Raw genomic sequence first — 27,802 nt, forward strand, 5'->3', positions numbered from 1 at the left:
TGGAACTACCTCACTTGCCCAGGCTGAATCTCCTCTGGATCTATGTCCTTTCTCTTTGTAACTCTGCTTGTCCCCATCCTTTTGTCTTTTTCTGATAACTTCAGTGATGCATGATTGTACAGCTAAACATTCACCAGCAAATGCCCAGTGTCTCCCTCTCTAAGACATCTAAGATGGGGAAGTGATTAAACATACCTTAGCAAGACCTTGCCTCATCCCAGTAAAATCTATAGTCCTTACATCAGCTGCCTTGGTAAGTAAGTGATGAAGGAACCAGTTAACTTCTGGGAAGAACCTAGAAGTGACAAAACCTTGGTGGAAACTTGGATGTGTCAAACCTAGACAAAGGTCTTTCAAAGGACCATTCTTGATTGCCTTCCTCCTTCAGTCATGGCCTGAAAATCACTGCACAGAAACGTTGATATACTTTTCAGTGACTTAAACCTGGTTACCTCCTGGGTCCCAGCTCCTCTATCCACATGCCTATTCTCCTGGGTGTCTAAAGCCCAATTCCTTCCCTTGTATGGAGTGCCATAATAAATAATTTCTCCCTTTGGAAACCCCCCAAAACCACAGCCAAATGATTTGAGTCACAAGACAAAGGTCCTCAGACAATGGGAGAAGTCTTCTGGATATGGAATAGTTTCTATTGATGAGATTTGACCTTTAGGTTAGCCAGTTTCTCTGGAAAGTGGGTGATGGGTGGGGTAACAAAGGTGGAGGTAATTACAGGACAAAAGCTTGACCTCTAGGCAAGTTTCTCCTGGATGTGGGTGGTGGGTGAAGTTGAGAGGAAGGAACCACAAAAGGGAAATGATAAATCTAGCTTGATTAAATCTTAGTAAAATAGTTAAAAATCAATTTTTAATTTTACAACCACCTATACATTATTTTTAAAAAGTTCATTTTTGCCAATTCTACATGACCTCAAGAGAAGTCAAACTAGGATACTTCAAAGTAATAGTTAATATTATGTACTGGTTTCCCAGTGACTGAAAAATTGTAAATATAAAGTCAGGGGGTGGCTAGGTGGTGCAGTAAGGCGCCGACCCCGGAGTCCGAAGGACCTGAGTTTGGTTCTGGCCTCAGACACTTAACACACAAAAAACTAGCCGTGTAACCTTGGGCAAGTTACTTCACCCCAAATGCCCTCCAAAAGGCAAAAAAAAAATGTAAAGACAAAAAATTTTTAATAGTAAATTTAATATTACCTGCCAAGTCCCTTAAATGATCCTAGTAATGTCAGAATTTCAGTAATGTCTTTTCATTCCTACTCTAAGATATTCACTCTTGATTAGGTTGAACTGAACCATACCCTATGTTCCACACTGATAACATTTTCTTGCAAACAAATCCAGCTTGAGCCAGACTAGACCCAAAGTAGGCCCTGATATCCTTATTCCCTTCCATTAGAATTCATAGAATGAAGGGTAAAACAACCAGAATGCAGTGGTTTTCCTTGCTCAGATTACTGAGGGCAGCTGGCATCTCATGACCAGGTATCAGTACTTAATGTGACTCCCTCCTCGTTTTCTCCTAAAAGTATAAGAAACTTTTCCTGTGGTTCTGCTTGAGGGAACATCCCCCAGGGTGGCAGGTTTGCTACTCTATATCTCAATTAAAGAGGCTTTATTCTTCCACTTAGGAGTTTGATTTATTTCAGGACTTGACACCAGAAATTAAATCAGAGATCTTGCATGTAATTATCCCTATTAAAAGGCTTTTAAGAAAGTTGGAAGACAAGGTCATAAAAACTGAGGTAAAAAATCTTTGTCTCATGTAAGAATATTGCAGTAGCTCAGGATGCCTTTCTCCTCCAAGGTTAGTATGATCATATGAGGTTGGGTATTAAGAGGACACGTGAAATTAGCGTCTTAACTAAGAATCAGGGCTAAGGCAAAGATTATGAGGAGCATTCAGAAAGAAGTTTTGTTTTTGTTTTACATTTTTACCTTCCTAGTTAATTAATCATCATTAACTGCAGAAAAATACTTGGGGAAGCCCTTAAATTTTTTTTTCTATCCTCCAAGTTGCTCTGAGATTCAAGATAGAAGACAAAAGCATAGGAAGAATAGTGACAAATGTTTATCTAGAGTGATCTGTTAACAAATGTAGAGTCATGCTCAATTAAAAAATTCCCACTTCATTACTTCTAAACTCAGAATTGTATATTATTGAAAGAGATTGTGCAGAAATTTTCTCTTATCCTCTAAACCTAAGAACTCTAATTCATAGTTTCTACTCTTACAGCTTCTATTCAGTTCTCTGTCTTTTGGCTTCCCAGGTTTCCTTCCTTCAAGACTCAGTTCAACTTCTCCTCTGTACAAGTGGCTTTTCTGGGGCCTTCCACTTTCCTCTCAGTGCTAGTGCCTTCACTGTCCATTACCCCTCATTTTCACTACATACAGATAGATAGATAGTGTGATAGATAGATAGAGAGATAGACAGACAGATAGAGAGAGAGAGATAAGATAGATAGATCATTATTTGCATGCTGCCTAACCATTAGAATGAGATCTCCTGAGAACAGTGACCATATTTTTACCTTTCTTCATATGCTCAGTACTCAGCATAGTGACTCTTAGTAAATACCTAACAAATACTAATTGATCAAATCCCAGTTCAAGGGTAAGAAGTGGAAGGTTGAAGGTAAAGTTTAGTCATGTTTATAAGCTATTAGAGACATAACCAAGAGGCATAGCTTGCTGTCTAGCCTTCCAATATGCATAAATAAAATCTGAAGTTAAAATTATCTACAAAAGTGGTAAAGCATCACTGTGTATTTTATATGTGTTAATATGCATATTGATTCATTTGATCAATCGTTTTATAAATCACTCATTGATTTGATCACTATGTGCAAAATATTAACCTATTAAAGAGTGATTAAAAAGATAATGAAGACAGGATTTTCCTAACTTCTTGTACTAATATATCAGCTAACATAGAAAAGAAGAACCTCTAAAGACCAGAGACTGCATTGGATTTCTCTTCTCTACCAACGAAGTAGGACTTCAAGATATATTAAAAACAATTAAACTATTTGAATACACATTAAAAAAAGAAGGTAGAATTTTAAACAAGCTGTCCGTTGACTATTGGGGTTTATTATTTTTGTTACACTTTAAATATAGTTTGCAAACATTAAGTAGAAGCTCTCTTTTCATTGAGCCGCCTTTCTTTGAAGCCATTTCTAATGCCTAGAGTTTATATATTAGTCAATAGTATCAGCATGTCGGACTACCACATTTTAAGTAAAGCTTTGGTCATGGGTAGGAGATACTATGAATTCACTGAAAGTATAGAAATAGGGGAGGGGTGGCCAGGTGGCTCAGCAAGTAAGAGCACCGGCTCCAGCGTCAGTATGACCTGGGGATCGAATCCGGGCTCCGACACTTAGCACCACACCGAGAAATAACTGGCCGTGTAACCTTGAGCAAGTTACTTAACCCTGATTGTTTATAAAAAAAAAAATAGGGGGCGGCTAGGTGGCGCAGTGAATGGAGCACCAGCCCTGGAGTCAGGAGGACCTGGGTTCAGATCCGGCCTCAGACACTTAACACAAAAACTAGCCGTGTGACCCTGGGCAAGTCACTTAATCCCAATTGTCCTCCAAAAAGCAAAAAAAATAAAAAGTATAGAAATATGTTTTGAAAACCAACTGGAGTGATTCGAGTATGGATCTACCCTCTCCACTCATGGGACATACCTACTTTTTACAAATAAGACATTTTGTCTATTTTACTTTTACCTATATATCAATTAGTATGTTTTTTATTCTACTAAAAACTCATAATTGCAAGCAATTAAAATATTTTAAATACAAATTGTACAAATAAAAGATGGTCCTCAACAATGGGAAATAACAAGTTTGGTGCCTGGTAGTTATTCTGTTCAACCAGTTTTGAGAAATAAGAATTATAATAGTTTTAAAAGTGTCTTCTATGTGCTGGATACTGTACCCCAGTTACAAAGATGAATAAAACATGATTCCTAACCTCAAGGAGTTTAATACAACCTATTAGAACAAAATTTTCTTTCTTTTTTTTTAAAAAAATAACTAGCTTTTACTTAAGCTTAGCACCTAAAGAGGTGCTAAATGGCACCAGATGGAATCAGCATTTATGCTAGTACAGAAATGGGAATGGATTGAATCTGAAAAAAGCATGCCTCTCTTTCATTAGAGAAACACAGTGTCTTTGAAAATGATGATGGGATAGCCATTTATATGTTCAAATCATGATTAAGAATATATAACTCCTATGGAAAAGTAGATCAATTGGAGTAGTTGAGAATGGAGGATTGATCACAATACATTCAATAGTCAACATTCAAATAGTCCCCAGCATTCCTGTCCCCTATCACCTGACTTCTCATTTCTTTTACTCTCTGTAAGTTTAAAGCTGCTCTTAGATAAAGAGGGAAGTAAAATCAGAGAAAAGAATGAACAAAACAAGCTTTTTTTGGCCTCTGAATGTATATATAAAAAAAGATTGTTAGAAGGTACTTCATGAAATATGAAAAAAAATTGCCCATTTATAGGTGAACACTTATATATATGTCATGTCTGAAGTTCAAGTCTTTACAGGAATTTAAGGAAGTTGAGTGCCAACCATCCAAATGGTTTCCCCGGTAATGCTATGCTCTTGGCACTCTCTGAAAAGTCTCGGTACATCAATCATTTTGGCACACTCTCATTGTAATTAAATCTTACCACAAGTATCACCAGTGGAATTCCTTCCCCCAAGAAGGATGGCATACGCTAAAAAGAAAGACAACAATAATTGGAAGACAATCATGTTCTTTTCTTAGCCTTATCACACATAAGTTCGCTTTTCTCTGTATCCACAGCACAGCTCCTGGCACACAGTCGGTATTTAATAAATGTTTGTTGACTTAACTTGAGTTTTTTTTTAAGTAAGCTATACATATGTAAAAGGCTCAGTGTAATAGAGAGAAGTTGGGCCTTGGACTCAGGAAGTTGGGTTCAGCTTCTGCCTCTAACACAGATTAGTTATTTGAGTACCATAGGCAAGTCCTTAACCCTTCAGGGCCATAGACAAATCTCTAATATCATATAGCCCGAGACAAGATGCCACTCTTGTGTTCCTGAGGTAGAAATTCCCTCCAGGAACAAAGTCACAGGTCCATATTCTGTCCCCTTCCAAAAAAATTATAATGGAATAGGACTATTGTAAATTTAGTTTATGTCTTCCAGAATATCTTCAGCATTATCAGCCTCTCTCTAAAGCTAATTTGGGAACAGAGAAGTTACACGACTTTACACAAGTCACAAACTCTCTTGGACCTTAATATATAAAATGAGTCTCATTACTTACCTTCCAGAATTGTAGTAAGTTAAAGTATTTTGTAAATCTCAAAGCATTATATAGATGTGGAGTTATTATTACTTCCTCTGCATAATCCTTAGCTATATGTATTCCTTCTTTCTCTCTCTTATTGCTAGACAACATAATCAATAAAACTGTTGAATTCTTCCTTTTCCTGAACTAAGCGCCTTTGGGTTATGCTTTAGCCAATAAATTGTACTTTGCAGAGAAATTGCAGACAAGTCTATACAAAAGTTGCTGAGAAGTCATTCCTTTACTGTTTCCCATACCTGACCCCTACACATAAGAACAGTTGGTTACTCACCCAACCCTGGCTCATTTCAAAGAGAACTGTTGGTTTGGGACAGCCTGGCTAATGTCTGTGGCCAAGAAAAGACATTCCCTTGACCCAGTATCTCTGCACCCTTCTCCAATCCCTGCATCTTCCTATGGAATTATGTATATGCTGAGATTTTTCTTCATTATTTCAGCTCTTCCATATAAATTACTTCCACCTCAACCTCAGCTTTTCATATAGAAATATGTATAGTCCATATCTTTGAATAGTCATGTGTCTTATTCATGGAACAACAAGTAGGTTAGTGCCACTGGATGGAAGAGTAAATGTTGGGAGTAAGATATTAGAATATATGTATGTATGTATGTATGTATATGTATGTATGTGTAAGTATACATATATATACACACACATATATAAACACACATAAAGACCTGTAAATTCAGAAGGGGGGGTGGTTCTGAGTCTGAACCATCAATTCTTTTCTTTGGGTAGCTGACTTGGACAAGTTATTTAGCTACGCTAGGCCTATTTTCTCACCTGTATAATGGAAGGGGCTGGAAGGGAAGATTTTGGCCTATATGACTCTAAGTTTCCTTCTAATTCTAAGATTTTGTGATTCTGGGTAAAACTAATTTTAAATCTGTCAATTCTTTAATAGTTACTAAAGAAAGTCTCTAGTTTGTCAATTCTCAAACACTAGAGGCAGCTAGGAGTCACATTGGATAGAGCTCTTGGCCTGGAGTCAGAATTGAAATCTGGTCTAATACTAGCTATGCAACCCTGGATTAGGTCACTTAAACTCTGAATCAGTTTCTTCAACAGTAAAATGAGAATCATAATAGAACTTCCCTTAAAGGGTTGTTGTATAGATCAAATGAGACAATAAAGTGCTTAGCACAGTTCCTGGAACACAGCAGGCACTATATAAATACATATCACCCTTCCTCCTCCCACTAGTTTCTAGTTTTTTGCCACCACAAAAAGTTGCTATAAATATTTTTGTAAATATAAGATTTTTTCTCTTTGATCTCTTTGAGATAGATATAGACCAAGCACTGGTATAGTTAGATAAAAGGGTACTTTGAATTGCTATTTAATTATTTGGAGGGAGAGTAATTCAAATTTCCAGAATGCTTAGACCTATTGCTAACAGCTCTATCATTACCATATCATGATGTGACTGCTATCCCTCCAACACATCTTTTTATTTTTCTGTCATTTTTGCCAGTCTGATGGTTGTGAGGTACAAACTCAGAAGGGATTTAACTTTCATTTCTTTAATTCTTAGTGACTGGGGCATTTTTTTAATGTGGAAAAATATATATGAACTTATACAGAGTGAAGGAAGCAGAGTCAGAATAACAATTTTACTATAACATGAATATTATAAAAATGAACACTTTTGAAAGGCTCAAGAACCCTGATAAAGTAAATGATCAGTGATGATTCTGGAGAACCAATAAATAAGAATGCTAGCTACCTTATGACAAAGAAGTAAAGGATTAGATAATATGTAGAATATGAAATTCATTTTTGCAGGTCAACAATATGTTTTGTTTGGCAGGGCTTGATTAGCACAGGGGTTTTGTATTTCCTTTATTTTTTTTCAGTGGGGGGAGTTGGTGGGAAGGATTTCTCACTTACCCCTACCCACTAAAAAAAAAATTAGAAAGGGAAGGCATTAACATTAAGAAGGAACTACTCCAGTTTCTTTGCCTAGAAAACCCCAAATGGCTCACAAAGAACCGGACATGACTGAATATCAACCAAAACCCTGTAGAAGATATCATTTTAGTTGGGGCTTAAAGGAAGACAAGAAAGCCAGTAGGTGGAGATGAGAAGGGAGAACACTTCAGTCAAGGGGTAGAGCTAGAAAAAATGTCAGGAGATCAGAGATGGAAAGATTAAGTCTCTTGTTCATGGAACAGCAAGAAGGCTAGTGCCACTGGATGGAAGGATAAATATTGGGGGGTAAGATATCAGAAGAATGGAAAGGTAGGACATAGTAGGTGTAGCCCTGAGAACTTTTACTCCAGGTGTAGGAAAAAGATTAAAGTTCAAATTTCATCTTCTTGATTTTTTCATAAAAATATAACTCTTTAATAAAATAGCAGTATGTGAATTAGTCCTTTTATAAGAAATCAATAAGCAGAAATATAAACTTTACCTTGAATTTAAAGTTGTTACATATTTTCTTCTCAATCTAAATTTTACTTGTAGCCAACCACTATTTAACAATCTTGGTTATATATACTCACTTCCAAATTCTGACAGATTCAGAAGACAAAGAGAGTGGTGTTGCTCTAGCCTCTATTTAAAAACAAAAACAACTTGCAAATTACTTTTGGAGTGGGATGTTTTAAAGGAGGTTTGAACTTAGCTTCCTTTCCACCTGTCTTGTGCTTTTCCTACCTAGAAGAAAAAAAAGTCCTAGTTGCTGACTCTAGCTATTTCCCCCTCCCCCCCTTCCTTGTGGTTAATTGCAGTGTAAGAGTGTGTGGGGGGGTCAATTAAAAGTAACTATCTAGGGAAGGCTAGGTGGCCCAGTGAATAGAGCACCGGCCCCGGAGTCAGGAGGACCTGAGTTCAAATCTGACCTCAGACACTTGACACAAGGCAGGTGACCTTGAGCAACTCACTTAACCCTAATTGCCCTACCTTCCCCCTCCAAAAAAAAAAAAAAGTGACTATCTATTGGAAACTAAGGGGATGCCCATAAATTGAGTGAATGGCTAAACAGGTTATCATATATAAATGTGATAGAATACTATTATTCTATAAGAAATGATCAATGGGTATAGTTTCAGAGAAACTTAGGAAGATTTGGAAGAACTGATACAAAGTGAAGTAGGCAGAACCAGGCAAATATTTTGTACAATAACAATATTGTAAGGACAGCAAATCTGAAAAACTTAGGAACTCTGATCAACATAATGACCAACCCCAATTCCAAAGAACTTACGATGAAACATGCTACTGTCCTCCAGATAAAGAAGTGATATACTCAGAGTGCAAATGAAATTACATGTTCTTTTCCTTCATTCTTTTCTTTTTTTGGACATGGCTAATGTGAGAATTTGTTTTGTATGACAATACATATTTATAATAGACTTTCTTTTTGCCTTCTCAATGGATAGAAACAGGGAGGGGAGAATTTGGAACCAAAAATTAAAATTTAAAAATAAAAATAATTGTCAGTGGAATGGTATAGTCAATTGACCCCCACCATTATAGAGGCAAACTTCCAAAAATTATAGTGGCTATACCTGGTATCACCTCATATTAAGCATACTTTAAAAAAAAGTAAGAATGAAAATTAATCTTAAACTAGACATCTACTGTTTTCTATGGAGTTAATCTTACTACCCATCCCCATTTAATTAATTCACCATTACCAAAAACCTAAGTAGGAATCCCCATCTGAGACAAATTTAGTTGATGTTGGAGTAGGCAGGCAAGCATCCCCTTAGAGGAACTGGGAGTACAGAAAGGAGTATCATTGGGTGACAGTCCAACTTAAGATCAATCCTGGTGAAAGGCAGGAGGGCAGATTGTCTCCTTTCTCTTCTCTCTTAACTTTCAAAGTCAGAAACGTTGTCTAAAATATTGGTGCCTATGGCAAAACCCCACTCAGGGTTTCTGGTCAGATCATTGGCAGGGTTACATCTCAATTTATTAGAAACACAAAAATAAGCACTGGACTACAGATTCAGAACAGAAAAGAACCTTAGAAGTTATCTAGTCCAACCCTTCATTTTACAAATGAAGAAACTGTGGTTAAGAGAGTTGTCCAAGATCACACAGATTTTAAGTAGTAGAACAGTGTCTCCTTTTATTTGAAAAGGTCTTGAAACAATTTTTTCTTGCTTTTTTTTTTTTTTTGGAGGGGGAAGGCAGGACAATTGGGGTTGAGTGATTTGCCCAAGGTCACATGGCTAGTAAGTGTTAAGTGTCTGAGGCTGCATTTGAACTCAGGTCCTCCTGACTCCAGGGCCGGTGCTCTATTCACTGCACCACCTAGCTGCTCCAACAATTTTTTTTAAAACTCTTGAATAAAATCTTGGGTCAACTTGCTTTTCTTTGTTTTTTCTAGGGAATATTTTGACCAAAGCAGAACAGTTTTATAGAAACAAGTATACTGATTTCTCATTCCTCATCCTTGTTGACTTTTGGGTAGATTTTGATACTGCCAATCACTCTCTTATCTTAGATATTCTCATGTCACTAGGTTTTCATGACAATGTTCTCTCTTGGATCTCCTCCTATAGGTCTGACTGACACTTCTTAGTCTCTTTGCTAGATCTTCATCCAGCTTATACCCAGAAACCTTAGTTGTCCCCCAAGCCTCTGTCCTTGGTCAGCTTCTCTTTTCCCTCTATTATCTAACTTGGTCATTTCATCAGTTCACATGGATTTGATCACCATCTTTATCCAAATGATTCTCAGATCTATTTATCCTTCCCTACCCTCTCTGCCAAGTTGGTTCTTTGACCTCAATATAATAAACTTAACTGATTAATTGACTTCTTTTTATTATTTTCCATCAGATTATATTGGAAATTTATAGAGTCTAAGAAGAGATTTTCCCTTTTTGAAATGATTTTAAGGCCATCTTTAAAATCTTTTTAGTCATATCATTTGATTTTATATCACCTTTTTGAATGTATCCTTTTTCCTAACTAAAGAATAAAAAAAGAAAAAAAGCAGTCTGACAAAACTAATCAACACATAAATCTTTTAGTAAATGCTCTGTCCCATAGCTTTCTACCTTTGCAACAAAAAAAAAAGGAAAGGAGGCCCATTTTCTCATTTCTTCTTCAGAAAGTAATTATTTTAAAAGCATGAGAAATATAGGATTGATTTCAAAAGTCTAAAAATCTATCACTGTGCTTCAGTTTTTACATAAGCTGATGAGGAAAAAAAAATGGAAACCAAACAAAAGACTGGTCACTGTTCTAGTTGTTGAAAATTTATGCTCATAGAGTTGGAGACCTAATAAGCTGCAATCTGTCATTCTCCCCAGGAGATAATACAAATAATATTTTGCCTTGTGACTTCACTTTATGCTTAATGGGTGAACTGAAAGCTGTGCCCATGTGGAAACTGAATCATTTTTAGCAGCAATATACATGTACTGTACCCATCTTAATAGCATATAATCTACCAAGCCTAACCATGTGCCAATGAGTAGAATAAAAAAGACATGAAACATCCTAGTTCACTATTTATAATTCATTGTTCTTAGAGATTTATCGGTTTTACATATTTTGTTGTTCATTCCATTGGCTGACAATGAAATATGTAAAATATATTTAAGGAAAAATAGTGGTGCTACATTTCTGCCCATTATATGCCTTAGCTTTTCCAGAATTATGGGTTTTACTTTTCTCTCCTGTTTCCACTCTGACTGAAGAATCAAAATATTCTGTCACACATTTTTGTGTGTGCATATGAGAGAGATACTGGCAGATAGAGAGGGATAGAAAGAGAGAGGGAGGGAGGGAAGGAGGGAGAGTAAGAGAGAGAGACAGAGAGAGAGTAATTTTGGATAAGTAAATCTATGGCAGGATATGTAAAATTATATATATATATATATATATATATATATATATGTGTGTGTGTATATATATATATATATAATTCCATAAGCCCAGCAATAATTTTCTTTTAAAAATGTTTTTGGCATATTTTGTCTTCATAGCATCTTCATTTCTGAATATATCCCTCCCCTTTATGTTTTGTCTTATTCCATTAGATTTTTAAATCCCTGAGAGTAGGAACTTGTTTCACTTTCTTGTATTTGCATCTCAGGTGCTTAGCACAGAATTAAGTACATGCCAAGTGTTTAATAAATTCTTTACTTACCTAGCTATATACAAGTTGGTTTTTCCCCCTTGAAATTTATTTAATCTCTAGACTTCCCTATAGAATAGTTACACTATTCCATAAAATATGTTGTGGATAAGAACAATGGATTTGAAGTAAGAAGATCTGGGTTATTCCAGGTTCTACTAACTACCACCACCACCACCACCACCATCTACTACTATTACTACCACCTACTACTACTACTACTTACTACCTACAATTAACTTTAGCCCCTGGAACTCCCTTTCCTTCATCTGTAAAATAAGGGGTTTGAACTTTGAGATCCTTTTGATCTTTATATTTATGTGATCTTATGATCCATAGATTTCACTGCAGAAGTTAGAATCAACTGTGAAGATTGCTCTTGAATTGATTGGTTGTGCCTTTTTCCAATTGAATGGTGATGAATAAGTGGTTCAAATTAAACACTATGAGAAGTCCATGAACAACTTCCAGGCCCTTATTTTTGGCCTGGCTATCAATAATGATTCAGTTATATAGTACTTCATAGTTATAAAACATACCATATCAAATATCCTATCTATCTATCATTAAAGAATTAGGTTTCATATGCACTGTAGTACAAGTATTACTATCCCCAGTTTACAAACTGAGGCTCAGTGAGGCTAAAACCTTGCCCAATATTACACAGCTAATAATGGAGCTGGAACTCAAATCCAGTTCTTATGATTACAAGTATTGTATTTTTTCCCGTTAAGACACACACACACACACACACACACACACACACACACACACACTTTGAGGTTTATAATATCCTTGTGAGAAAATAGGTAGCATATGTAGTATGATTTATATCTTCAAGATATGAAAACAAAGGTTTACAGTGGTTCAGGACCTTGTTCATGTTCATACAGCTGGTAAATGTCAGGAATGGGATTTAAACCGTGGTCCTTCTGGCTTCAAATTCAGCATTCTTTTCTCTCAGTCAGTCAGTTACAAGCCCTGTATGAAACACTAGAGACCTAAAGAAAACAAAAATAGCCTCTTCCCTCCAGAAGCATACATTCTAATAGTGGAAACTACGTATAGACAACTAGGTACATACAAGAGATATTCAGGTGATGGAAGGTAATCTACAAGGTAAGGCACTAACAACCAAGGAGGATCAGGAAAGGCCACTTGCGGAAGTTGGTATTTGAGATGGGTCTTAAAGGAAGTCAGGGAAGCTAAGAGGCAGAGGAGAAAGAAGAGAGCATTCCAGGGATGGGGGACAAAGACCCAGAGATGGGAGATAAAGAGGAACAAAGTAGGAAAGGATCAGGTTACAAAGAACCCCAAATACCAAGCAGAAGGTTTTTTGTTTGTTTGTTTCATTTTGTTTTGTTTTATCATAGAAGTAATAGGGAGTCACTAGAGTTCATTGGTAGGGGAGAAACACGCTCAGATCTGTTTGAGAAAATAACCTTGGCGTCTGAGAGGAGGATGGATTGAATGGGGAAAGTCTTGAGGCAAAGAGATGAGTGGTGTTGCAGACCTGCACCAACATGGAGGCTGGCTGAAAGGCATATGAAGACCTTAACACTATGGCTTATAGGATCTGACAGAACGGAAACTATAATGTATTTGTAAGCAACATATGCATTTTCAAAAACTCATATTTGTTGTCAGAACAATTTTCAACTGTGCATGAAGCTACCTTTTCCTTGATAGTAGTTGTTGTTTTAGTGATAGTGTAATTTTCAATTTAATTGGCTAAAATGAACCCATTCTGTAGTACTGTAATTTATGATTTTCTTCCACTAGCATTCATATTGCTGTAGGGTAACACAGCTCTCTCTCTCTCTATCTCCCTCTCTCCCTCTCTCCCTCCCTCCCTTCCTTCCTTCCTCTTCCTCTTCTTTCCACATAGGAAATCATACCCTTAACTGTGGATGCTCTGCCCAAAGAAATATAAATTTTGATCACTGAAGCCTAGCAAGATCTCTTGGGGTTTGTAGGCTATATTTCTTTTTTATGGATCATATCTTAAACCCAAATCACTCCAGCTTTCATTGATTGGCTAATAATAGGTACTAGCCCAAGCCTCACTTGGTCATTGTTTGGATTCTGATGACCCAGAATGAGTGAAAAAGCAATTATTTCTATTTTGGCCAGAAACCCTGATTTTCTTCCCCTCCCACGATGATTTTTTTTTTTGACTAGGTAAAAGAGGTAATTCTTTGCCTCATTTTTACCTAGCCTTAATCACTAAATGGGCAATGCTTCAAACTGAGAACTGAGAAAGACTTTAGCTTAAAAAGGCGGAGGCCTCCTACTACATCCAGGGCCATCTCCACTCAGCTTGTTCTATATCTTGTCACTGGGCCTAGATGGCTCTGGAGGAGAAAGCGAGACTGGTGACTTGCACAGCCTTCCCTCACTAAAATCCAATTCACTTGTGTGTCATAATATTTTCCTGATGTCATGGTTCTCTTTGAGAACAAAGGACCAACAATAATGATAACAATATTGATGTAGTAGGCTATATGAACTACACAACCTAGAGAGGTAATTGCATCCCTTCAAAATGAGAAAATACTGCAGAATTTCACAAAGCATTTTCTATGTTTCAAAAAATTAATTTGCTTTATTTTGTTTATACATAATCACTTCTCTAGACACCTTTGTGCCTTCCCATATAAAAGTTAAAATTGTCTGATAATGTCATTATGAGCAACATATAACTTTGCATTCTTATAATTTACCATTTTTTAATAGAAAGGAAGAAAGTGTGTTTTAGCCTCAGTTAACTAGAACCAACATTGGCCATTGAATTTGACCTGAATTCTCTTACTTTTCATGTGATCTTTTGTAATTTATTCTTCTTATGCATATTGTACATTCGGTTCTGCTTTCTTTGACCTGCATACGTTCTTCCAAGTATCCAAACCCCCCTATATTATTGTAAAGAACACTAGCTCTGGAGTCAAAGAATCTGGGTTCAAATTCAATCTCAGATTCTTAGCCTCCTATGGCCTCAGTTTTCCCATCTATAAAATAAGGAAATTATACTAAATGGACTCCAAAATCCCTTCTGGCTCAAGATACATGATTCTATGATCTCACCTGCCAGCTTTTGGTCATAGATGAGCATATTAATATTTTGAAATTGCCTCTTATACTCTCAATACCCACTCATTCCTCTTTCTCTAGGAATCCAGCTTCCACTTCTATGCCTACATTACTGAAATTTCTTTCTGCAAGGTCCCTAGTCACCTAACTACCCAATCAAGAGGTTTTTATGTAATCCTCTCCTAAGTAGTAAGCACTTTGGACCACAACCCTCATCCCTTTCCTCACCTCCATCTATAACCTTAGAAAACAGCAGTCAAGAAGAAAGAGGAGCTGATATGGCTATGGGCAATGGCTTAGGAATGGGAGTGCCTGGAGACCAAGAGTTCACCAGGTAGAAAACCATTTTTTAATGGTCCAGATGAGAGATAGTGAGGCCCTAAAATGGTCCAAAGTAGACTGAACTCAAACTTTTTGTGACCCAGAAGCTAGAGCATGCTCTGAACCTAATAAGCAGATAATACATATGTTTCAGTGTTGATGTTGACGTTCTGAGAAGAGCTTGTGGATATTATAAACTGAAGGTAGCCTGATCAATAAAGACAAGGATCTTTTTTTTTTTTTTTGCTTTTTTGGAGGGCAATTGGGGTTAAGTGACTTGCCCAAGGTCACATGGCTAGTTTTTGTGTTAAGTATCTGAGGCCGCATTTGAACTCAGGGAGTCCTGACTCCAGGGCTGGTGTTCTATGCACTGCACCACCTAGCCATCCCAGAAGGACCATTTTTTTGACATGACTCCTTTCAGAGTAATCCACGATCCTGTTGTTCTCCCAAAGCAGGAACTGTTTCATTTTTGACTTTTTATTCAAGCACCAAGCACTGTTCTTGGCAAATATTAGGTACATAATAAATGGTTATTGATTGCTGCTTGGGGCCACCACCAGGCTTTGGACTAGAAAATAAGAGCATCCTAAAAAAGGCCAAACAGCTTATCACAAAGTATGAAAGTTGTAATAACCAACATCATCCCCTGTGACTTTAAACTAGAAGGCTTGAGTGATAGAATGGGGAGATTTCAAAATAAAATTTTAAATGGTGCTAAAATGGAGTTGTTAATAGCTTGGAAGGGAGAGAAGTGGGATTCAAAAATACCTAGACAATTTACAGCCAACCAACGAGTTATTTTGCACATACAGAGACTGGAGAATGAATGGGTATAGTTGGTATTACTGTACCTAAGAAATTGTGGAGAAAAGTTGTAGCTGCATTTTAAATATCAGCACTTTAAAAACAAAAGGGGTGGGTCAGGGTAGAGAACAACACTAGAATGAAAAAATGGTATAAGAAGTAGATACACATTTGTGTGTATACATGCATATGTCTTTGTATATATCTCTATGTATGTATGCCCTGAAGAGTTCAGAGAGAGAGAGGGAAAAGACTTATGACCAAAAATATTTTTAGCAACATTTTTATTGTAGCAAAGAAGTATAAACAAAGTATGTGCCCATCAACTGAGTAAGAGTTGAATAAATTATGGTACATGAGCATAATAGAATATTAATATATTATAAGAAATAACTAAAGGGCCTGATTGATGAAAATTGGGAAGAATTCCATGAATTGCTGCTGAGTGAAATGAGCAGAATCAAAAGAACAATTTATGCATTGACTTAATGTATAGGAATGTAAGGAAAACAAAACTTTGAAAGACTGATCAATGCAATGACTAATAGGTATTCCAGAAGATTAATGATATATCATAATTTTGAACCTCTTGGTTTAAGAGTGATGGACAAGAGGTGAACACATACACTTTCAAACATGGCCAATGTGTGAATTTGTTTTAGTTAATTAACATTGCTATAAAGATGAGGAAAATTTTATCTGAGCGTAGTTGGTAGTGATGGTAATTTTAAAAAAAGAGAAAGAAAAAGAAAAGATAGTCAATGAAACATTTTTTAAAATGCACAGAAGCTATAAAAAGGAAGTTCAGAAGAGGAAACAGAAGCAAAGCAATGTCAGAACTATTGTGTAAAATCTAATATATTCCTTTAAAAAAAACTACAGTCTAACAGTTTCATGATTTTATACACAATCTTGTTTTGTTCTTTCTATACAGAAATACTTATGTTTGTTTATATATATATACATATACATATTACATTATTAATAATTTCTTAAAAAAAACTCAGTATACAAGTCTGAGATAATACTCCATTATATTTAGTTAGACTCTTTCCATCACACTTCCTCTCTTCCCTACAGGCTTTGTGTATAACATAATTCAAATTTCAAATTATTATTTGAAAAACTGAGAGGAGTTCAAATTAGGCAAAGACAATTACAGGTTAGAAAGTATAGTTGAAGAGCAAAAGCTGGAAAAGCCAAATGATGATTTTGATAACAGCATGTGAAAGAATTTTTATGAAGATGGTAACTAGTTGTCTTTTCCACTGAGGAGAAGACATAAAAAATGATTAATTTACATTACATAAGGTAATAATGGTAGTATTTCCTGACAGTAAAAATGGTTAAATATAAGGTCAGAGCTGAATTTAAGAGATATCAATATCTTCCCTGTGCCATTTAAAAACTGAGATCCAGATGGATGTAGTGTAATGGCAAGCAAAGGAGTACTTTGCTCCTTGTTTCAGTTATTCAAGTACTTAACTCCTTGTTTCAGTTATTTATGTGCCTTTGAGACTCACCTCTGATTATGTCAAGTCTTTGTTGGAAACATTATACATTGTGTTGCCCTTAATAGGCCTAATGGAGTTTGTAGACCTTTCCTGCCCTTAAAAGGCCTAATGGAGCCCATGGTGGGAGGAGCTTGCTGAAGGAGCAGAACAGGAAGGAGCAGAGAAGGTAAAAGCTTGAGCCCCAACCTGGGACCAAGCAGAACTGAGAGGGAGAATACTTGTAGTCTTGACAGTCTGTTTTTCTGTCTGCTGTTCTGTGTTGGTGTTACTTTGTCATACAGAAGTATTCTGTCTGTTGATTGTGTTACTTTATCAGACAGAAGCACTCTATCTGTTGACTTGTGATTTCTCAGATTCTTACTGATTTCTCAGACAGAAAGTGAATTGAGATGATAGTGCCTGTAATGTGTGAATGTTGTTGTAACTCTGCTAAGCTTAATGTGTGTAAATATTGTTGTGGTTCTGTTAAGCTTTGTCTTCCCAGAAACAGAAACTGAAGGGCTTGGAGTGTACTAGTCACCATGAGCTGCAATCTGAAGAGCTGTGTACCTGTGAATTCAGGCAACAATGGGGTGAATCCAGGCAAGAGCTTGAAGCTGGAAGAGGAGCCATTGAGGTTGGAAGTCAGCTTCCAGTTAAGATGAAAGGACCTTTACTTGGGTACTTAGTGCTGCCTGACAAGATTAAGACTAGGGATGGATGGCCTTTGTACTTTCCACTTCCCCCTTAAGGATGATTGATTTAAGGATGATTACCCCTTAAGGATTATTGGAAACCAGCCTGGAGTCCAGATGAAAGGAGACTTTGACTTGGGTACTTTATACTGATTGATGAGATTGTGACTTACTGAATGATGTGTTTTGTTTAAGACTATGTGGCCACCTTAGTAATAAGTTGTTATGTTATATTGTTGTGAATGTTTTCCTTTAGTTTATTGCTGAATAAATAGAGAGCTCACTATACTATGTGATCAGAACTTTAAAGTTATTCACAGCAGCAGTCCTCAGGGAGAGCTACTTGTGATTGGCTTTACATGCAGCCATTTCTCTAAATAAATTATATGCAGGCAGTATGTAAAAGCAAATCTAGTAATACATACCTGATTTACACATGATGCATATATAAGAACATCTGATGTTTGCCACCACTAACTATCCCAGTGGTAGTTGCTACTTCAGAAACTACCAGAACCACTGTCATCCAACCCTGTGAAATTTGATCCTTTCCCTCCTTACCTGGAGCTAAGCATAATGCCCCTCCCATCTCTACATTCTTCTATCCTTGCCAGAATTCCATCCCCAGCATCAGGGTGCTGATTCAGAGAAAACTGCTTTCCTTCAAGGCAAAACTTTCTCTGATAAAATTCCTAACAATATTTCCACATAGACCCCAGAAATCCATTTTCCCATAAAAACAGTGTTACATAATGAGTAGTTGCTAGTACCATTAGCAACTTAGTTCCTCAAAGCTAGGGGCTAAAATTGGCTTTTTGGGGACTGACCTGGAAATCTAACTGGTGTTTATAACATTGTTTCCAGGAGGAAATGTTTTCAGAATGGTAAACCACAAATCTACAAACAAGCCTCAGAAGTTATCCCTTTTTTAAAGTTTAGAGACTACCTTAGTGTTTATCCATAAGGAAACCCAAAACCAAGGAATTAAGTGATATTTCCTAGGCTGCACGATTGTCAAGGGTCTGCAACCAGGCCACTTGGAGGTACAGCTCAAATTACGTACAATCTGCCATGAATATAGCTGAAATGTTTACATTTAATGTGCCATCAACTGAACAAATTTTAGTCAACATAGTTTACAACACCAAATATGTGCAAAACCCTATGCTAGGTGTTATTATATTCACAAATATTTGTTGAGCACAAGTTGCTAGTTGACATAGGAAATACATAGATAAAAACCTGGTTCCTTGTACCTTCATTGGGGAAAAGATCATACTCCATACATAAAGTGATCAAAAAATACTTTAAAAAGACAAAGTAGAAAGACATTGTGGTAAAATGGCAAAAACTTAGACCTAAGATAATGGTCTTCCTACTAAATTGCTGTTTGACCTTGGAGCAAGGCACTTAACCTTTCTCAGCCTCAGTTTTCTCCTCAGTAAAACAGTAATTACACATAAATGTGTTATCATTATTATTATCATCATCAACAACTCATTTATATAAGGCTTTAAGGTTTAAAGAGATTTCCTCACAATAGCCTGGTGAGGCAGATAGTTCAATCATCATTTTTCTCATTTATTTTTTTCCATTATTCTCATTTTAAAGATAGGAAACTGAGGCTCAGAGAGGCTGGTGATTTGCCCGTGGTGATTGTCAAATGTGATCATAATAATGGCTGCCACTAAGAGCACTTTAAGATTTGCAAAGCACTTGCCTCATTTGAGCCTCAAACAATAACCTTGTAAGGCAGATACTTCTGCCATCATTTTTCCTAGTTGCAGATGAGCTAACTGCCATTGATTTGCAAGTACACCTTGGAGACTTGGTGGGCTTGGCTCCAGACCACGTCAATAAAGCCAATCATAGTGAATCTTTTGGTTTCCCAGTGCATATAAAAATTATGTTTATACAGTACTATAGTCAATTAAGTGCACAATAGTATTATATCTAAAAAAAAATGTACATACCTTAATTAAAAACACTTTATTGTTAAAAAAACGCTAACCATCATCCGAGCCTTGAGTTAGTGGTCTTTTTGCTGGGAGAGGATTTTGCCTCAATGTTGATGGCTGTTGACTGATTGTAATGCGAATGTAAATTTTAAAGATCTTCCCTGCCCCTAGGCTAAAGTGCACCAGAAGCCTGGGGAGGGAGGCTTGTTTTTCAGAAGATACTTTTTGATTGGCCAGTGGGTCAAAAAGGTTGTTACATTCTCTGAGCCAGGAGAAGGCTATATAAGCACTGATGTGTAGCTTTGTTTTGGGACTCACTTTGAGAAGTGTTCTGTGATTTGATCTGAATTTTGGGAAGCCGTTGTTGAGAGTCCCCCGGCTTTGAAAAACCCAGAATGTGGAAACCCAGATGTTGACTGGGTATGGATGTAATGGTTGGACAGTTTGGAAATCTGTCTACTTGATGTTTCTGTCTTGATAATTATGCCTGTATACTTTGAGGTTCAGGGTGCTGACCTTTTCTCCTGAACAAGGTAAACGATATATGTCTGACTGATTAAAGTAAGCTTGTTAACCCATTTTGAGTTGCTTTCCTTTAACAAAGCAGATCCAAGAACCTGTGTGAGCAGGCACCCTGGGGACACTGGGGTGCTTGCTGCTACACTGATCAGGGTGGTGGTTGTTGAAGGTTGGGGTGACTATGGCAATTTCTTAAAATAAGACAGCAATGAGGTTTGCTGCATTGATTAACTCTTCCTTTCACTTGAACACTTAGAGGCCATTGTAGCTTTATTAACTGGTCTAATTTCAATATTATTGTATCTCAGGAAAAAGGAAGGCCTAAGGAGAGGGAGACAGAGAGGCAATGGCAGGTCAGTAAAGCATTCAGAACACACACATTTATGAGGTCAGTGAAGCAGTCAGAACACACAACATTGATTAAGTTCATTGTCTTATATGGGTGTGATTCATGGTGTCCCAAAAAAATTACAATAGTAAAGTAAAAGATCATTGACCACAGATCATCATACCAGATACATAATAATAATGAAAAAAGTTTGAAATATTGTGAGAATTACCAAAATGTGACACAAAGTTAGGATTGAGAACATGCTGTTGGAAAAATCATGTGGCTAGATTTGCACAATGCAGGGGTACCACAAGCCTTCAATTTGTGGGGGTTTTTTTTAAATGTAATATCTATGAAGTGCAATAAAGCAAAACACAATAAAATTAGTATGAATGTGTTTGCCTAGGTCATAGCTAATAAATGGCAGGGGCAGTATTCCAAACCAGTTCTCACCTGACTCCATATTCAGTTTCTTCTAGAATTAAAATGATAATATTTTTATGGCCAATTAAAGCTATTGCCACTAAGTCTAGCTTTGCCTCAGTCAGACATCTCACAAATGCATGCCATGGTCATGATAAGGAGGAATCCAACAAGAAAGTATGGATAACTCAAAAAAACTCAAGCATATTGGTGACTAGCTTATAATGCATATCATAAGGACAAAACAAACTGAAAGAAATGCTAAAGACAAAAGTCAGGGTCAAGTGAGGTCAACCATATATGAGTTCTTGGAAGAAACCTGGATTTCTAACAAATTTGCCAAAATCCAAACAACTAGCAGAATGGAGCTTCTAAGAAATGGTATCAATAAATCCTTAGTCTTTTTTATTAGGTAGTTTGTTGTTTTAAAGTTGCCTGGGTACTGCAAATAGTTTAATCTACTTTTGCAGAATTACTTCAGAAAACCACTTCTCTGGATAAAAATGAGATTAACTGAAAATGAAATTCAATCATACAGTACACAGCCATAATCTGTTAAACTTCCATTTCATTAATATGTTCACAATAATTATTTTTCTGAAATACACTGTGATGTACTGGGATCCTCCACTAAAAGCCCCATTTTTTAAAAGAACAAAAACAAAAAGCTTCAAGAAATGGATTTCCTTTAAGAATTTTGTTGTTGAAAAGTGTCTTGTTTACAAAAAAAGTTACCAACTTTATGCAATTTAAAAGATTATGAGTACTAGAAACAATTGAGATTTAGTTTTAAAATGCATTCAATTGGATTTACATGCACAGCAAATTTGTTTTTAGTGAAAGTGAAAAAGCCACTTTTATCCATATACAGAGATAGAAATAAGAATAAAGGAAACAAAGTAAAGCATTAGGTAGATTCATAGTCCCTGAATTTGATGGGGGAGGTGGGGAGGAGGGTAGAAGGGGGAGGGGAGAAATAGCAACTTCTTTTGTACTAATAATCCAAGGAAGAAAAAGGTTTTGACCACCCTGGTAGAAGAGAAAGGGAGCGAAGCTTGGTTATCTCTTAAAAGAAATAAATAAATGTTAGTTTAACCCTCCAGTTAGAGAGGGGAAATAGAGTGTGAACTTGTGGAAGAGAAACCATTGCATTATGTCCCTATTTATAGAACTAATCAATCCACTTACTCGGGGATGTGTTAGGCTTCATTCACCCTAGAAGAGGTAAGCTGTTCTTTCTCCAGGCTTCCTTAGAATGAATGGGAAGGCTTTTCTGCTCAATAGTTACACCTCCCTCCAGAAGAATGCTAGCTATCTCCAAGGTTGTTTTGTAACCCACAGCAGTTAAAAGGAGCTGTATCAACAGGTTTTCCCTCCTTCCTAACACAGAACTCCTTGTAAATGGAGACCAGGTACACTGACCAAGTTAAAGCTATCTCAGAAATTCAAAACCAGTTTTGTCTATAGTTTTTTCATGGGAAATCACAATTTACATTTTTTTCAGTTTGGTCTTTTTGAGCCCAGAGCTGGAAGTGGAGCAAAGGTCTATTTTCTTGATGGCATATATAAGTAATACATTTTCCAAAAGCTTGAACATTAACTTCAGAATGCCAGTTAGGACAGAGAACTGATTCTCTTCTAGATGTAACTGTTAATGTTTTTGAAAAACTAAAAACTTAGCTGAAAAACCCACCTTTTCAAAACAAACAAAAAATAACAATAAAGGGCAGTGATAAGTAACACTCTCACCAAGCTTCACTTGTTAACCTCTGGAAGGTAAAACCCAAAAAGCCATTGTAATAGAAAAATAATGTATTGCCCATCACATTTATAAAACAAAACATAATGATTTGGGATGACAATTTGACTTTAAAGATTCTTCTTAGTTGTTATACCATTTTCAATCTGTCAAACTTCAGTGCCCAGTGGCTCAGTTTTGAAAAGAGTCCACACACACACACACACACACACACACACACTTCTCTGAAACTTCAGAGCATGGAAGCATGGGTTGAAAGAAGATTCCCAAAATTAAGAATGGCATAATGACTCAGTGGATAGATCACTGGCCCTATAGTCAGAAAGATCAGAATTCCAATCTAACTTCCAACACTGACTGTATGACCCTGAGTTAAGACCCTTAACCCTGTTTACCTCGGTTTCCTCATCTGTAAAATGGGCTGGAGAAGGAAATGACAAAACCACTCCAGTATCTTTGACAAGATAACCCCAAAATGGTGTCACTAAGAGTAGGATATGACTGAAAAATTGCCAAATAGCAACTATTTTACTTAGTATCTTTCCTGTTAAAGTGATGGGAACTGGCTTGAACTCTTCTTGAGTCTTCCCACAGGATCTGAGTTTGCCTGAGGCCACAAGCCTTCCATTATCTCTATGTCCAAATCTCTTTTACCCTTAACCTAGCCTAGCCTATCATTGTCATTACCTCCATTACCCCAGGCCCATCCCATCAAAATCCCATTCTGTTGGATCCTGGAATCAGACCTCTAGTCCTCCCAGTCCAATCAAGATCCTCCTTAGATTCCTCAAGCCCCTTCTTAAACCCCTCTTCTAGTCACCCCCAGACTACTAGACCACCCCTAGATCCCTCCCATAGTCTTTCTGTATATAAGATCATCTTGCTTCCATGAAGGTGCTCAGATTCAATTTGGCTCAGATTCAATCTAGCTGAGACTCAATCTGTTCCGCTTGTCAATACAAGTATCACAAATGCTTAAGCTCCTTAAGAGTCAACCTAATATGGAGATTCTTTAACAAACTTTGTTTTCCTTTGGCTGAAAGAAGGCTTGGGTCGAATTCATTCGGGCAGGACCTGGCATGTCGATATTCTGGGTTCCCGAGCACCCCTAGACCCCAACATTCTAAAGCCCAACATTTGGACTAAAAAACCTATCACATATTTTATTCTCAAAACCCTAAAATAAGAGCTGGTGGCAGAGATCAGCAAAAAAGTAGCATTTGCTAATCATTATCAATTCAAATCAGTAATTAGTCTCTCACAAAGTGTCAGACACCCTCAGGGAGTTTATATTCTAATGAGGGAAGACAAAACACAAGAGGGAAAGGAAAAGGAGAGTGGGAAGGGAAGAAACAGAATTCATCATGCGTTCATGATAGTAAAAGAAGGTCAGTTAGGAGTACCACCTGGAAAGGAATGAATACACTTGGCTCGGGCATCCTTTTTAAAATGGAGGCTCTGGGAGCATCCAGGCAATCAGAGGGAGAGGCAATAGGTACTTCTAATATGTGACTTCTAGGGGGTAAGTGAACTTCTGGGATTTCCTCTAATATTTTATGCTTTCGTTCATGTAGGCAGTATAGTCTATACTGAACTAGAGGACCTGGGTTCAAATTTGGGCTCAGGTATACAGTATCTACATGACATTAGAGAAAGTTCTTTGATTTCTTAGGAAGCCTGAATTTCCTCATCTATAAAATGAAGAGTTTGGCTACATCACCTCTAAGGAGCTTGGATTTAAATCTGGAAGGGATCTGTGATCCTGCCTGGGCATAGCCACTAGTTTAGATGGATGAGGAAAGGTCTTTTTTGAACTGCAGTCTTTAAAAAGGAAGGTTAATATTCTATCTTGGATAGAATTTAAAAGTCAAAGGGAACTTAATCTAACATCCCCAGTTTGAATAAGAAGAAACTGAGTCCAGTGAGGTTAAATTGCCTACTTAAAATGTCAAATATCTAAGCCAGGATTCAGTGTGGGGATGACCTGGGGATCGAATCTGGGCTCAGATACTTTGCACCACACCCAGAAATAACTGGCTGAGTAACCTTGAGCAATTTGCTTAACCCCAATTGCTTAAAAAAAAAAAAGCTATAGATATCTTCATAATACAATGAAGGATCAGAATCAAATGCCTGGAGAGAAGGTTGCAAATTATTATGTTTTGGTGGCAAAATGGACAAAATAATGGACCAGGAGTCAGGAAAATCAGAGTTCAAATCCTATCTCAACATACATTTTTTAGCTGTTTGACCCTAGGTAGATCACATAATCTGTTTACCTTGTTTTCCTCATCTGTAAAATGGGAATCAAAAAAAAACCCAGAACCTTTGTAAATTAGGGGAGGTAGGACAGAAGGGAGATGGGGAAATGGGAGAATGGAAGCCAAGAAACAAAGTGAGAATGCTAAATTGTAAAAGGTTTTGGAGACAATACTCTGAACACAAAGAAAGAACTGTTCTTCCTCTCTATTTTCCTCCTTCTTCCAGGGAATTGCTCTTATCCACAGTCTTATAACCTTTCCTCTGAGTCTTTCTTAAATATTTTTTTTCAGAAAAACAGTCATTAAAATTGTGCAGTGAACTTGGCATTGCAATTTAAATTTAACACTGCATTTTTGCCACTTCTTAAAGTGGCAGGTGAAAAAAAAACATTCTGGATTCATGTTAAAAATCTGTTGTTCAGATTTCAGTAGTGGAGGTAAAGAATTCTTTATGAGGCAGATCATTAATGTTCCTGGAAAGGGATTCAGAGAAAAATCAAGTTTCACCCTTTGTCCATGTCTTTACACAGGCTGGTAGACTCACTCCCCTTCTTCATTTCTGTCCCTGGAAAACCAGTTTCCTTCAGGACAGAGCTCAAGTACTACCTCCTTCAAGAGACCTTTCCTGATTTCCCCAAGGTTAGTTCCCACCATCCCTTCCCTCCAAATCACTTGGCATTTGTTTTCTGAATCTCCTCATAGATTGACTATATATATATATATATACATACAAGCTCCCTATAGGCAGTGATATTATTTTTGTATTTGTATCTCCAGCTTGTAGAATAGTGCATGGCATACAGTATTAGTAAATTCTTACTATTCAACCATTCCAAATTAAAGTTATCAGATAGTTTGAGAACATGAGAATTATTCTGCATTTGAGGTTCTGAAATAGCATTCTTATTCATTTCCCCAATCTTAAATTAGGGGACAAATAGGTGAAGCTTTGGGTCTCTCTAGTCTACTGAAATCTGTTAGTCAAGTAACTAAGGGGATTGAAAAACAATCATGTTTCTGGTCCCTATTCCAAAGGCAAAAAATATAGCATTTCAGAATTGGGCACTGACTCACAGTCCAAAAGGATATTGGGGAGTTGTTGGGGAGTGGTGGTGATCAGGTTATGTAGTATGGAGTATATATGAGCTGATAAAGTGATAACTAATGAGAGAAGTTGGCTTGAGGCTGCCTATCAGGAGCACAGCTAAGTGGCCTAGTGGACAGTATTAGACTTTGGATAGGACCTGTAGTCAGGAAGGCCTGAATTTTAATCCCTTCTCAGACAGCTATGTGACCTTGGGCAAGTCACTATCATCCTTAAGCCTCAGTTTCCTCAATTATAAACTGGGGATAATAATAGTGCCTACCTCACAGGGTTATTAAGAAATTTTGATTGAGATAATATATATGAAGACATTTAAAATTACTATTAAAGCAGAATCTAAATATTACTTATTACTTTATGTCCCTCAAGAGTTAAAACATTTTTGTTTATTAAATTATATCAATAATGAGTTGGTTAAAGACTATATCTTTTTGCTTGGTTCTCTACACAGATGGAAAAACTGACCTACATTCTTCTTCAAAATTGCCTTTTATGGACTTGAAAATAGTTAAGTTACTCCTTAGTCTTCTCTCTAGGCTTTATACTGACAAAATTTAACTTTTATCATAGGTTATTCCTCTGAAAAATTTTCAATTCTCCTACATCATTTTCAGAAGGTGGAGACAGTAACTGGTCAGACTCATCTAATAAAGGTCTGACCAATGTCGAATGTTCTGACAGGCCTTCTCGGCATTCCCCTATCATAGTCATATTCCCTTTAATACAACCAGGCATCAGGTTTGTGTTTTAAATAACTGGAACTACATTACTGACTCACACTGACTCACAGTCACCTCCTATCACCCGAACCATGCCAATTTTCATGACCTGAGTTTGAAGAATTTGGAAATCCTACAAGAAAATAAGTTAAGACTGTAATACTGAACTGAACAAGCAATAGGAAACCCAAAAACTAGAAAAAAACCACCTCACAGTTGCTAAGCTCACTTTTCAAGAATGACTAGAAATTTTTCTTGTAGTTTTATTTTTACTTTAAGCTTTTAAGCAGATTTAAATTTTTCTAAACCCTTACTCTTTAGAAATTTTCAGACAATTCCTGGCATTGAGTCAACAAATAGTCTATTTACTTTCAAATGAAGTCAAAATATGTTACTGAAAAACCTGGGGCATAGGCCATTAGTTGCTATTGTTGATGATAATTTAAAAATTCAATTCCAGAATTCTGAGAATATATGCTTTGTTATTCAATTTCTATTAATAAGCTGAGGTGATGAAGTAGATAGAGCACTGGGCCTGGAGTCAGAAAGACCTGTGTTCAGATTTGACTTTAGATGTTTACTAGCTTTGTGAACCCGGGAAAGTCACTTAACCTTGTTTGTCTCAGTTTCCTCATCTGTAAAACAAGCTGATGAAGGAAACGGCAAACTGCTACAGTAAAGGAAAACCCAAATGTGCTATGACTGAAGAACAACAACTATTTTATCAGTTACAGACTTGTTTTTTCTTTTTGGTTCAAAAAAAAAAAACTTAAAATAACCTACGATGGTTTGTTTCAAACTAAATTTGCATGTTGAAAGAGAATTATTTCATCTGAT

The 27,802-nt window shown here is 36.7% G+C and overlaps 1 protein-coding gene across 4 annotated transcripts in view; it reads right to left on the minus strand.

Moving 5' to 3' along the window:
• Positions 1–27,802, minus strand: part of SLC39A10 (solute carrier family 39 member 10) — a 163,563-nt gene that overhangs the window by 85,442 nt on the left and 50,319 nt on the right. Inside the window, exon 1 of one of the 4 annotated variants that reach the window (XM_069070171.1) lies at positions 22,310–22,458. The exons of 1 other annotated variant lie outside the window; for it this stretch is intronic. In XM_069070171.1, the coding sequence (XP_068926272.1) occupies positions 22,310–22,331 (22 nt within the window). In that variant the 5' untranslated portion in view covers positions 22,332–22,458. Of the gene's footprint in view, positions 1–4,714; positions 4,735–19,863; positions 19,978–22,309; positions 22,459–27,802 lie in introns of those variants that run through there. 2 more of the 4 variants (XM_069070174.1, XM_069070170.1) reach the window with 2 other exon arrangements.

The sequence above is a fragment of the Petaurus breviceps genome, unplaced genomic scaffold (assembly GCF_028583685.1).
Source record: "Petaurus breviceps papuanus isolate PSGF00001 unplaced genomic scaffold, PetGlider_PUasm1.0 90804, whole genome shotgun sequence".
NCBI lineage: Eukaryota > Metazoa > Chordata > Mammalia > Diprotodontia > Petauridae > Petaurus > Petaurus breviceps.